Source organism: Myodes glareolus, chromosome X (genome assembly GCF_982192425.1).
Source record: "Myodes glareolus chromosome X, mMyoGla1.1, whole genome shotgun sequence".
NCBI classification, from domain to species: Eukaryota; Metazoa; Chordata; class Mammalia; order Rodentia; family Cricetidae; genus Myodes; species Myodes glareolus.
In genome coordinates, this window is record NC_142053.1 from 90,118,360 (window position 1) to 90,130,873 (window position 12,514).

Sequence of the window (12,514 nt, forward strand, 5' to 3'; positions counted from 1 at the left end):
CTTAAGTTTTATAACCATGCCTTAAGTAACTGAATATGTTTTAGTGTTCTTAGAATTTTACTGCCTTGAAGGTTTTTTTTGTCTCAGTTATATTATTATCAATAGTTTTTCCTTATCTATTGATTTGGGGTAAGTACTTAAAAGAGTATGCTACAAAGTGTCTTTTTAAATTTTATTTAAAAATAGATTATTTTTTCCAAGGCAGAGGATCTAAGGGAATCTAAATGTTTAAGAAAACTCATAAATTAGTGTATTTTGGGAGAAATTGAATAATAATTTTGCTGATTGGAATATTTATTTAGTCCTGAAGTTCATACTTTATATGCTTATTGTCTTAGCCACTGTTGTATTGCTGTGAAGAGACACCATTTAGAAGAGAAAGCATTTAATTGGGGGCTTGCTTATAGTTTCAGAGGTCTAATCTGTTACAACTGTGGGGAACATGGCTGGAGAAGTTGCTGACAACTACAGAGTTTTATCCAGATTAGGAGGGAGGGAAAGATAGAGAGACAGGGAGAGACTGGGCCTACCACATGGGCTTTTGAAACCTCCAAGCTCATCCTCCAACAAGTACCCACCTCCTAATTCTTATAATTCTTTCAAACAGTTCCACTCCCTGATGATTAAACATTCAAATATACGATCTGATAGGGGTCACTTTTATTCAAACCACTAAGACTTGGTTTATTTTTCAGGAGCTGGTGCTACACACATGGATGGAGATCAAATTGTTGTGGAAGTACAAGAAACGGTTTTTGTGTCAGATGTTGTGGATTCAGACATAACCGTGCACAACTTTGTTCCTGATGACCCAGACTCAGTTGTAATCCAAGATGTTATTGAGGACGTTGTTATAGAAGATGTCCAGTGTCCAGATATCATGGACGAAGCAGATGTATCAGAAACAGTCATCATCCCAGAGCAAGTGCTGGACTCAGATGTAACTGAAGAAGTTTCTTTAACACATTGCACAGTTCCAGATGATGTTTTAGCTTCTGATATTACTTCAGCCTCGATATCTATGCCTGAACATGTCTTGACAAGTGAATCTATACATGTGTCTGACGTTGGTCACGTTGAACATGTGGTTCACAATACTGTAGTAGAAGCAGAAATCGTCACTGATCCTTTGGCCGCCGATGTTGTTTCAGAAGAAGTGTTGGTAGCAGACTGTGCCTCTGAAGCAGTCATAGATGCCAATGGGATCCCTGTGGGTCAGCAAGATGACGACAAAACCAACTGTGAGGACTACCTTATGATTTCCTGTAAGTCTTGGGGTACACTGTTGGGGTGCTGCTTTTCTAAATTAAGCCATGTTAATTTTCTTAACAATGTTAAGAAAATTGAATAATAATTGCTTAATGTTCATTAAAATTAAATGTGTAAAAATACCTTGTCCAGGTATGGTGGTGCACACCTTTAATCCCAGCCCTTTGGAAGCAGGGGCAGGTGGATCTCTATGAGTTCGAAGCCAGCCTGATCTATATAGTGAGTTTTAGGACGGCTAAGGCTACATAGTGAGACCCTGTCTCAAATAAAACAAAATAAATGTGTAAAATGAGTTTTCAGTTTGGAGTCTGTAAGGTAACTGGGAATTGTGAAAAGTAAAATGCTTGACTTGTTTCTATATAAAGGTGGGATAGAAAGAGTTGGTTTCTTCAGTTATAGAAAGAAAGACAGGCTGTGACTTTGCAAAATCATGAAGGATGTGATTTAGGACTCTTAGCATTAGGAGTCCTCCTCAAACAACTTGGGGAAAAATGTATGACCAAACTACTTATGTTCTTGTATGCTTATAGGTACAGGAGAGAAAATCTGAAGTATGAACTTAATGTTTTTGGATGTAGAATAATGCTTGCATACTTGAATTGTGTGTAAAATACTGTTTATGGAACAGAATGAGAACAGAATAGTACTGAGACATAATTTTAAGCATGACAAATTTATTAGAGCACTGAACCAAACTAAGGTGTTTTGGGGATAGACCTCCAGATGTTTTCAGTTGACATCTGAGGACAGCTGTTTCTTCTTATAACATTATATTTCTTGATTCCACTTCAGATACACAATTCTGCGTTGGGTAGAACTGTTTCTAACCCAGTATAAGTTCTTAACTCCATACACTGTTTATAAACTTGCCTAGTTGTTTTCATATATGATGCCATGTAATAGAGTTCACTAGCATTTTATAGGAAATACCTTTTAAAAGTTATTGAGGTATCTAGCCTAGGTGTGCTGGTGTATGCATGCATGTAATCTCAAAACTCAGGAGGCTGAGGAAAGAGGACTTCTGCAAGTTTGAAGTAAGCCTAGGCTGCAAAGTAAGATACCGTCTTAACAAGTTATGATAGAACTTTTGAAAGAAATCGTCCTTGTAAAAAGGAAGAAAAACACCCATTCAGCATGTTTTTATGGAACTTATGTGTTTGACATTGCTATAGATGATCCAGTTATTGAAAACTCCTAAATAAGTAAAGAAAGCCATTGTTTCTAGGGAAAACAAAAAATCTTCTTCCACGTATGTGCCCGCTACACACATGCACACACACACAATAATAAAAATTTAGAAAAGAATATGTATATTTATGTGTGGTTATAATACCTCCAAATGTTTTGCATAATATAATTCCTCATATGAAGTTTATGAGATTATCTATTTTCCAAGATTCTAACCTACACACAGTAGTATTTTCCTTTTTAAGTTTCTGCTGGTCTGTAAGGGGATATGAGATGTAGCTTATTTCAAGTTTAAATTTATTTTGAAAGCTAATCCTTGTAGCAGTAGAGAGTAAGAATAAGTGAACAAGAGACAGTAGTTCAAATGGTTCATGTATAAGGAAAAATACCTCAAGTTGGGGTGTGGTAGTGGTATAGTTCTGTAACCCCAGCACTCAGGAAGATTGAGTTCTAAGGCCAGTAAGACCTGGCTCAAAAACAAAACAAGCCAGGTGGAGGTGGCACACGTCTTTAATCTCCGAACTTGGCAGGTAGAATTCTGTGAGTTCAAGGCCAGTCTGGTCTACAGAGTGAGTTCTAGGACAGCCAAAGCTACACAGTGAAGCCCTGTCTTAAAAAACCAAACCAAAACAAGAAAAATAAATATCCCAAAGACTTTGATAATAAAGAGGATTGAAGACAGTTGAACTCAAGAGATTAGAAAGTAAAGTGGATAAGATTTGTTCTTATTAAAGATAGGTGGGACTTGGATGGGAAAAGATAATGCAGAGGTGACTGGCATCTGATGCTAAGATTTCTGTCTTGGAAGATTTGGTCATGATAATCATTCAATAGGAGGAGTAGGTTTGGTCGGTAAAGATAATGTAGGCTCTGTTAAAAATCTGATTTGCAGCCGGGCAGTGGTGGCACTTGCCTTTAATCCTAGCACAGAGGCAGAGGCAGGCAGATCTCTGAGTTCAAGGCCAGCCTGGTCTACAAGAACTAGTTCAGGACAGGCTCCAAAGCTATAGAGAAACCCTGTCTTGAAAAGCAAAGCAACAAAAAAAAATGAGGTGTTTGCTTGTTAAAAACAGACTGATGGTTCCATTTCTTGGCAGTTGAAAATGTAAATTTGCTATTTTGGAAAGAGGAGAAATTGATAAAGTAACAATATAGGAAGTGTCTCACATGGAAATGGCTGGTATTTCCCAGAGTGTTTGCATAATAACAGTATCAAGTATGTGATGTAGCTACTACGAAACAAGTATGGAGTTCCTTGAAATGTAATAGAACGAATACATGATTCAGCACTCCCACTCCTGGGTATCTATCCAAAGGAAGGACTCTTGAGTCAGCATATCACAGAGAAACCTACACACCCAAGTTTACTGCTACATTACAATAGCTAAGAATAAAACTAGCTAGGTAGCCACCAGCAGATGAATGGAAAGAAAAGTGGTAGAATATAGTAGCACTTTTTCAGCTGAAAGAAAAACAAAATAATTGCAGGAAAATGGATAAAACTAGAGACTGCCATATTATGAGAAATAAAACTCAGACATACTGTATGTTTTAGCTCATGATGACTCTAGATTTAAATCTGTGTTTGGGGGTAGGTTATAGGTCATAAAAGTAGAAATGGAACCATGAGAGGGGGAAAAAGAAAATTTAAGATTTATTTTGCATGTATGAATGTTTTGCCTGCATGTATGTATGTATGTATGTATGTGTAACATGTGCCTATAGAAGTCAAAAGAAGGTGTTGGTTCCCCTGGAGCTGGTTGTAAGCCATTGTGTGTGTACTGAGACAAAACAGTTCCTCTACAAGTGCAACTAGAGCTATTAAGCACTGAACCATCTTTCCAGCCCCAAGGAGGAACTCTTAAAGGAAAGGGAAGGTGCAGGACCGGGTGGAGGAGGTGGGGGGGGGTGGAGTAATGGAATACATATGGCATGAAAGCAGAAGTGGGGAGAGGAAGGCAGCTAACAATACCCGGTCATGAGGGTGAGTTGAATAACAGTATATAGCACATGTATGAAAATACCATAATGAAGCCCATTAGTTTGTGTGCTAACTTTAAAAAGTGTCAAGTATAGATATTTTGGGTATAAAATGATGTAGACATTTAAAGTTAGCTTAGGCTACAAGGTGAGACAAGGTCTCATCAGAAAAAGGAGAAGAAAAAAGGTGAAATGAAAATTGGAGGTTTACAGAAGACCAAGTGACAAACTTTCAAAAAGTCTTTTCAACACTATTGAGGTTACAGAGAATTCTTTAAAAGTGTTAGTCCCTGGGAAGAAAGGCTCTTGTTGGGCAATTAGAATGTTGTTGGTAGTTAGATTAGTTTCAAAAAACATGCGTGAGTGGCTAGGAGAAGGAAGAAGTGAACTATAATGAGTTGAGAAATCAGTAAAAGTGGTATTAGGGTGAAACACTTTGTGTAAGCCATTATAGTCAAGAGACAGGAAGCAGTAATATATGGATTTTGCTGGCTGCCGAAATGGTGGATGTATGTTGAACATGCTTATGGGTACAGGGACAAACCACTGGACAGGGCCACTCTGACAATAGAGAAAAGAAGGCTAATGAAATAGGTAGAGTAAGATGCAGAGAAGAGGAAGGGACTGAAGTTTAGGGTTATAGTGGATGATTGTTGTGTCCTTGGCAGGGACATAAAATGTTAGTAGAATGAGGACCCTCACTAGAGACAGAAGGTTAGAGGAATGTTTGAATGTCATAACTGTTTTTCCAGTGAGGCAGCTTCATTTCCATACCAATACAGAGTAAACATAAGGTTGTGTGGAAAGGCAAAGGATGGTGAGAAAGGGTTGAAAAACTCGGATCTGATGGTGATGGGCCAGGGTCAGAGACTTATAGATGGATGTCTATGAGTAAAGACTTAAATTCATAAGATACTCTAGTATAAAAATGGTGTTTATTTTATTTTTAAAGTTGTAGATTTATTTTTATTTAATGAGTGTTTTGTCTGCATGTACATAGTGCATCAGGTGTGTACTTGGTATGCACCAGAAGAGGGTGCCAGTCTCCTGGAACTGGAGCTATGGGTGATTGTCAGTGTGCTGGGAACTGAACCTGAATTTTTTGCAAGAGCAGCAAGTGCTCTTAACTGCTGAGCCATCTCTCTGCTCCTTTATTTTGTTTTTAAAATTATGTGTGTGCTTGTGCCATGGTGCCTGTGTATAGAGGTCAGAGGATGTCTTGTGGATATCTGTTCTTTCCTACTGTGTAGGTTCCAAGGATGGAACACGATTGTCAGTCTTTGTGGCAAGGTTTGCTCATTAAGCCATCTTATAGCCCAAAATGCTGTTTTTAAATATGAATGCCAGCTTTTCTATAATAAGACTAGACAGCCCAGCACCAAGGCCAGAGGAAATAGTTGGCTCTGTCCCAAACTGTGAAGGGGACAGCACTCTGGCTTCTCTCTGCTTTCTGCCCTTCTAGCTTTCAAAGGGTTTCCTAAGGAGTAAGGCTTAACTGTGCACCAGCGTTTTGACTTTATTGCTCTTTAGAAAGTTCACCTCTCTGGTAGACTCATTTAAATATATAGAGATAGATTTAGTAGTGATTGACACCAGCATACCAAGTGTAGTATTGTAGAATCCAGACTTTAAAAATATTTATATTTATCTTTCTTTGAGGTACTGGGGGTTCCAATTTAAGTCAGTTTTAATGGTCCTGAAAAAGTAAATATGAACAGAAGTAAGCTTTTTAGTATATTTTGGCATATTTCAATGTTTTTTATATATAATAAATATATTTTAATGTGCTATTTATTCCATTCCTGTTCAGAGAAATTCAAAGAAAACAGAGTTGTATTTAAACAGGTATATATGCTCATGTTATTGTCCTATTTTGCTATAATGAAATAGGTTGTTCTAGAATTAGATTTAGAGAACATGGTGTTCTCTATTATACAGACATTTTTTGAACTTTTTCTCCCTTCCCTGCCATCATCTTTTTTATCCTAAGTAAAGATTATCTTAAACAAACCACTTTATTATCTTTGGAGTCAAACCATTGTAGTGTGTTGGAAAATCATTAGTGTTTTCTTGATTTCTGCCATTCACAAAGATAGTTCATAAAGTCATATTTTAATGTAAAACCTATATTGATTTCAAACCTTTAAAACTGACAAAGGTTTAGTTGTAAATGAATAGGAGAACTGTGGAAACATGTTGAACAGTAAACTTGCATTGCTTTACATGTTTATTTTCTTTGTGTTAATAGGACTTAAAATCTTATTTGTAAAGACTTAACATTTTAGTGATTTTTCAAGCATGCAGAACATTGATTTTTAGTTGCCTTAAAACTTTAAAGCTTGTTCAGAGATTTTTCTGCTCCTCCATCCAAAATTGTATAGGTAAATTTCACGAGTAGAGCTGGTCTTAAGTTATATCTATAAAGAAATACATACACACGCACACTCACACAGAGAGGGAAGGAAAATACTGTTGTGTAGGCATTCCAGAATAATGAATGGATTAACGACTTCAGTATAATGTATATTTAGATGCCATAGTATTTACTGTCACCTCAAGTAATCATTTCTTAGTTTTCAGTCTTCAGGTGGTTCACCGAAGCTTCATTAGAGCTGTGTAAAGTGTGCTTATGTTTACTGCAACTCCGTTATTACTAATGAGATTGTTCACCGGCATCTCACTTTAGTTTTTAGGTCAAATGTTGGGCAAGATGTGAAGATGACTTTATGAGGCTTGCTGGTTTCATTTTTTAGAGTGGAAAGAAGTGCGAAAAATGTACTAAAATGGGAGAATTCCTGGGTTGCTTGGGATTATCGATAATTTTTTTTTTTTAGATACCGAGTTTTAGACACTGAACATTTCTTTCTTTAAAAACCAGTAGATGAGAAAAAGGCCTGGGTACTAAAGATGGGCGTGTCCTTTCACTGTCGCCAGTCTTCACTCTGACTGACCAAGTTACACACTGTCTCAGTGCCTTTGTTTCTTTATCTGGAAAATGAAGTAAGAAACTTACATGGAAACATGAAGGAAATTGCAAAATGCAATGCAAATGGTAGTTATTATTAGAAGTAATTTTAATTTAAAAAATCATGCATTTCTATTTTGGAGAAGCCTTATTCTAAAGTACTAGTTCTTCATGACTGCAGAAGAAGGCACTTATGCAGAAATCATACATATGATGACTCAATTTATTGAAGCTTTCTTTGTCTGTTTTTAGAAATTCATTTTTAATAGTAGCTTTAAAATTATAGTGAAATTCTGAGTACTTAACAGGACTATCAGAGTGTTCTTTTAAAACATCTCTTCTGTAATATTTTATATTCAGAATAATTTCACAGGTTGAGTAGGTGGGGCAAGATCTCAAGGTGAAAATCTGAAGGTGAATTCTACTTTTGTATAATAATAGAATAGCTCCGTATCAGGGAAGTCAGTGTATTTAAAATGTGTTTTCCCATGTATATATGAAAGCGAACAGGTTTTTAAACTCTGAATTATAGGTAAGTGTATGTATGACACTTTGCATGTTCTAACATGATTAGATCTTCCAGTCATTGAAGGTTTTATAAGGGCACTGACTGAAAACTAACATGTGAGAACAGCAAGTTTGCCCTTGCTCAGTGGAACCAAAGGGATATTTGACTTTTTTAGTACCGGTTAGAGTCAGGTGTTGGCACTTCTTTGGATGTTTTTTTGTTTTGTTTTGTGTGTGTATATCTTCTATGTTTGTGTGTGTTATATATGTACCCTAGGAGATTAGAAGAGGGTGTTGGATCCTCTGGAGCTGGAGTGAAAGGCAGTTGTGAGCTACCTGATGTGAGTGCTAGGAATCAAACTTCTGACTTGGGAAAGAGCCGCAATTGCTCCTAACCACTAGACCATTACTCCAGCCAGGTTTTGTTATTTTGCTTTTGACTTTGGATTTTTTGAGTTGGGGTTTCTCTGTAACAGCTCTGGCAGTCCTGGAACTCACTCTGTAGACCAGGCTGGCCTCTGCCTCCCAAGTGCTGAGATTAAAGGTGTGTGCTGCCACCACCACCCAGCTGCTTTTGATTTTTGAGACAATTTTGCATTATGTAGTCTCAGCTTTCTGAGTGTTAGGATTAGTGCCTGGCTTAGGATCAGTTTGTTAAACTTTGCTCAAAGTTTAGGCCAGCTTCATCAAACTTGCACTGTTTTAAAATAAGGACTTCAATGGTAATCCCCATGTATTCTAGACTCTTTTATACATAGATTGTTGGGATTGGCATCCTTCTGGTGGTACCCTCTTTGAAATTTGAAAATGACAATTGATTCAGTTATCTAGATTGTGAGAATATTTGAATTATCATAAGTAGTCATTCACTTCTGAGTGTGTTGACACATGGTTATGTTGATTTTTGAAATTATATATTTCTCTCCCTCTGTGTGTGTGTGTGTGTGCGTGTGTGCATGTGTGCGCACGCGCGTGCATGTACAAGACGTACTGCAATATATGAGGACACTTGCAGGAGTTGGTTCTCTCCTTCCACCATGTGACGCCCAGTGATCAAAATCAGCTCATCACACTTGGTGGCAAGCATTTTTACCTGTCGAGTCATCTTGATAGCCTAGCATGGACTTTTAGTGCCAGTATTTTTGAGGATGAAGCAGGAAGGATGCCTCAAATTCAAGGCCAGCTTGGCCTATAGTGAGAATTCCATACCAAGCTGGGCTACAAGAGTGAGATCTGTCTACAGATCTCAAACAAAAGAGATCCTTCCTTTTCTTCCTTTCTCTTACATTCTTGCCCACTCAGAATCAAACCCCTGACTTGGTTCCATGTTACATTCTTCTTTAAGTAGAGTACTACCCAAATTCCCAAGTCCTGCTCATCCCTAAATAGGTGTTCTCTTCCTCATTCCTACTGTCTCTTGACCTTATTGAAGGCATTGTCTCCTGTCACCTGCCAGCTACATGTCTGCAGCAGACTCATAAGGGCTCTCCCTGCTTTGTGTCTTGATCCATTTCAGCCCATCCACTTTCTGAAGGCCAGCAAGATGATACAGCAAATGGGCATGTGATATCATCATTGCTTGAAGATCTCCCATCACTTACAGAAGATGCTCTCACACCTCTGGTTAGGGTTAGGGTTTAGGGGCCTGCTAAATCTTTTTCTGACTTTCTAGGCCCCATCTCCCTACATTTGGATTATGTAGAACTGCTTGACTAGAGATTCACCCCTACCTCAAGTTCCCCAAGAAATTTTGATGTCTGACCTGATTGAGAAACTTGCAGCTTTCCAGGATCAAGCCTGAGCCTCTCTGCCAGGTGCAGGAGGCCCTTTGTGATCTGACTTAGTTTAGCAGTTGGCTGTATTCCTCACCAAGCCTTGTGACACACTTTCTGCTCAGTTCCTTCATTCCATTTCTTGTCTCTGTACCTGTGTCCATAGTTTGTCCTTCACCTAAATGGGAAGTAACGTCTCTTCTTTTCCTTTTAGTCTGAGTTATCGTTTTTGTATACATAGAATCTGTTAGTGTACAATAAAACACTATTCTGGATATTAATCCTCTTTCGTGTTCTGTATGAACTTACTCTTAAAGATTGCATTAGACAGCTTAGCGTCTCTGTTCTTGTAATGTGACTAAGTAGACATTTGCCTTTTCTATATAAGAGACCTTTATGTTCAGTTACTTTAAATTTTGCAAGGAAAAGTAAAATAGTAACTCAACAGATTAGATATTTATAAACATTTTTGGTGGTTTTTGAGGCAGGGTCTCACTATGTTGCCGGAACTCATTCTGTAGATGAGACTGGCTTGGAATTCAGATCGCCTGCCTCTGTCTCCAGAGTACTGAGACTAAAGATGTGTGCCACCATCACTGGGCTGGCCTTGAATTTGCAGCAGTCCTCTTGCCTTTTATTTCTGAATGCTGCATTTACAGTGCCACTGTATCTCTCTCCCAGCAAGTATATTTTTAAGTGACATGTTTGGTTTTGAAGCTGAGTGTATGTTAAAATATCATTCGCTATTTAATAATATCCCTAGTGTCAGAAGTAGACGACTTCAGTACTAGGCCACTTACGTATCATTCACAAAGCCCTGGGTTTGATCCCCAGCATTACCAAAACAATCACTTAAAATGTTTGCTTCCAGTGTTCTGTGCATGGTTTAGGATCCATGGCACTTTGCATTTGAATGATTAAATTTTATAATTATTATTTTTGTAAATGACAGATTAAAAGAGTTTGCAGAAGCTGTTTGCCAGCAGATCTATGCAATGACGTATTTAGAATTTGAATGATTAGGGCTGGAGAGAGAGTTCAGCAGTTAAGATCACTGGCTGCTCTTCCAGAAGACTCTGATTCAATTCCTAGCACCCACATGGCAGCTCATAGCTGAAGTTACAGTTCCAGGGGACTCAACAGACTTGTGCAGGCAAACTCTGCACACAAATTAATACATAAATAGATCTTTTAAAGATTAAAAAGTAGTTTAGATTCTCGGTAAGTCAGAAGTCAGGTAGACAAATTGTCAGTATATTCTTGCCTTTTTTGAATTTTTTTTTTTTTGGTGTGTATATGTTTGGGTAAGTCAGAGGACAACTTTGGGGAGTTGGTTTTTTCCTTCCATGATTGTTTGTTTCACAGATCACACTCAGGTCTTGAGACTTGGTGGCAAGTACCTTTACATGCATAACCATCTTGTTGGCCCAATTCTTGCTTTTTACTGTTGCCTTTGAAATACTGGCCCATCTTTATGTTCTTTATAAGAATTTTGCCTAGGTAATGCAATTTTGAACCTAATGGAGGGAGAGCGTAACAGGACTTTTTGACATCACAATCTGAGTCTGTCTTGGTTTAATATTAGTTGCAAACTACAAAAGAGATGATCCGGAATTTAAAATCTTACAGAGGTCAGAACCACCAGTACTAACTCCCTAAAGAGCCATGAATACGTAAATCTTATTTTTCTGGTGGCTTCTTTAAGTGTTACACTATGCTCAAGTTTTGCATATAATGTAGTTGCTTTTGTCTCCTTCTCAGTCTCCTTCTCTAGAGACTAAAAGTAAACAAACTTGGACCGGGACTTGTGTGGCTTGAGATTTAAATTCCATGTAATTCCAAATAGTCAATGTTTCTAGACTTCCATTTGCTCTCTTGTAAAATGTCAACAGTACTGTACTCTTCTTCACAGGGTTGCTATATGTATTAAATAATACTTAGTCAATAAATGGTATTTATTGTTACTGCATTTAAAATAATCATCTGTTCTCACTGGAGTAGAGTCTTACTTTGTCATACTGGTATCTGCCAATATCTAATGTAAAGTCTTTTTTTAACTGTTAGTAAGTCAAATATGTTTCAGAAATTTCCTTAAGTATAATTTTACCACTTACTAAAGACAAAATCAAATTTGCACACTGACATGGATGTTTATTTTTACATAAATAATTAAATCAGCAAATATTTGATACTAGATGAGTATCTTCAGAATTTTTGTTTGCAGTATTAGGGATTGAGCCTAACATGAAGTCTTAAAATATACAATTGAAACTCACTGTTTGATGAAGTAGTTAAAACATAAATGTCTAGCCAGAAGGAAAACAAATATATGTGGGAGGACACTTTCCAGAAAAAGAACTAAAAGGAGAAAGGGAAAGGCTTCCTGGGAGCATTGGGGCTCCTAGAACTTGTTAAGGCCTTGGACCTGTTTTCCTCTGCTTGTGGCAAGCTGACCCAAATAGAACTAGTTGGGCTTAGAACAAAAAGAACATTTTCGTGTTTCTTTGAAAGACTTACATTAATGAATCCAACTTTTCTGATAAATTGTTCTAGGTGCTGGCTGAGTTCTCATTAACCTTTACCTTTCTGTGTTGCTGGAGATGCCCCTAAGTAATGTGTGCTATCAGGTTGTTTATGTAACAATTACATTTTTCTTGCGTTTTATTTTCCAAATAATATATAACACTGATTACTTTGGTGATTTCTGTAAAGCTTTTTAAAATTGTAGTGTTTGACTGGGTGGTGGTGGTCCATGCCTTGATGATTCCAGCACTCAGGAGGCAGAGGTAGATAAGTTTGAGACCAGCAAGGGCTATGACACAGAAAAACCCTG

General features: G+C 37.5%; 1 protein-coding gene across 9 annotated transcripts in view; it reads left to right on the forward strand.

Moving 5' to 3' along the window:
• Nucleotides 1-12,514, forward strand: part of Zfx (zinc finger protein X-linked) — a 43,867-nt gene that overhangs the window by 22,217 nt on the left and 9,136 nt on the right. For all 9 annotated transcript variants that reach the window (XM_048449800.3, XM_048449791.3, XM_048449792.3 and 6 more), the window contains one exon: nt 696-1,265. In XM_048449800.3, coding sequence (XP_048305757.1) covers nt 696-1,265 — 570 coding nt within the window. The remainder of the gene's footprint in view (nt 1-695; nt 1,266-12,514) is intronic.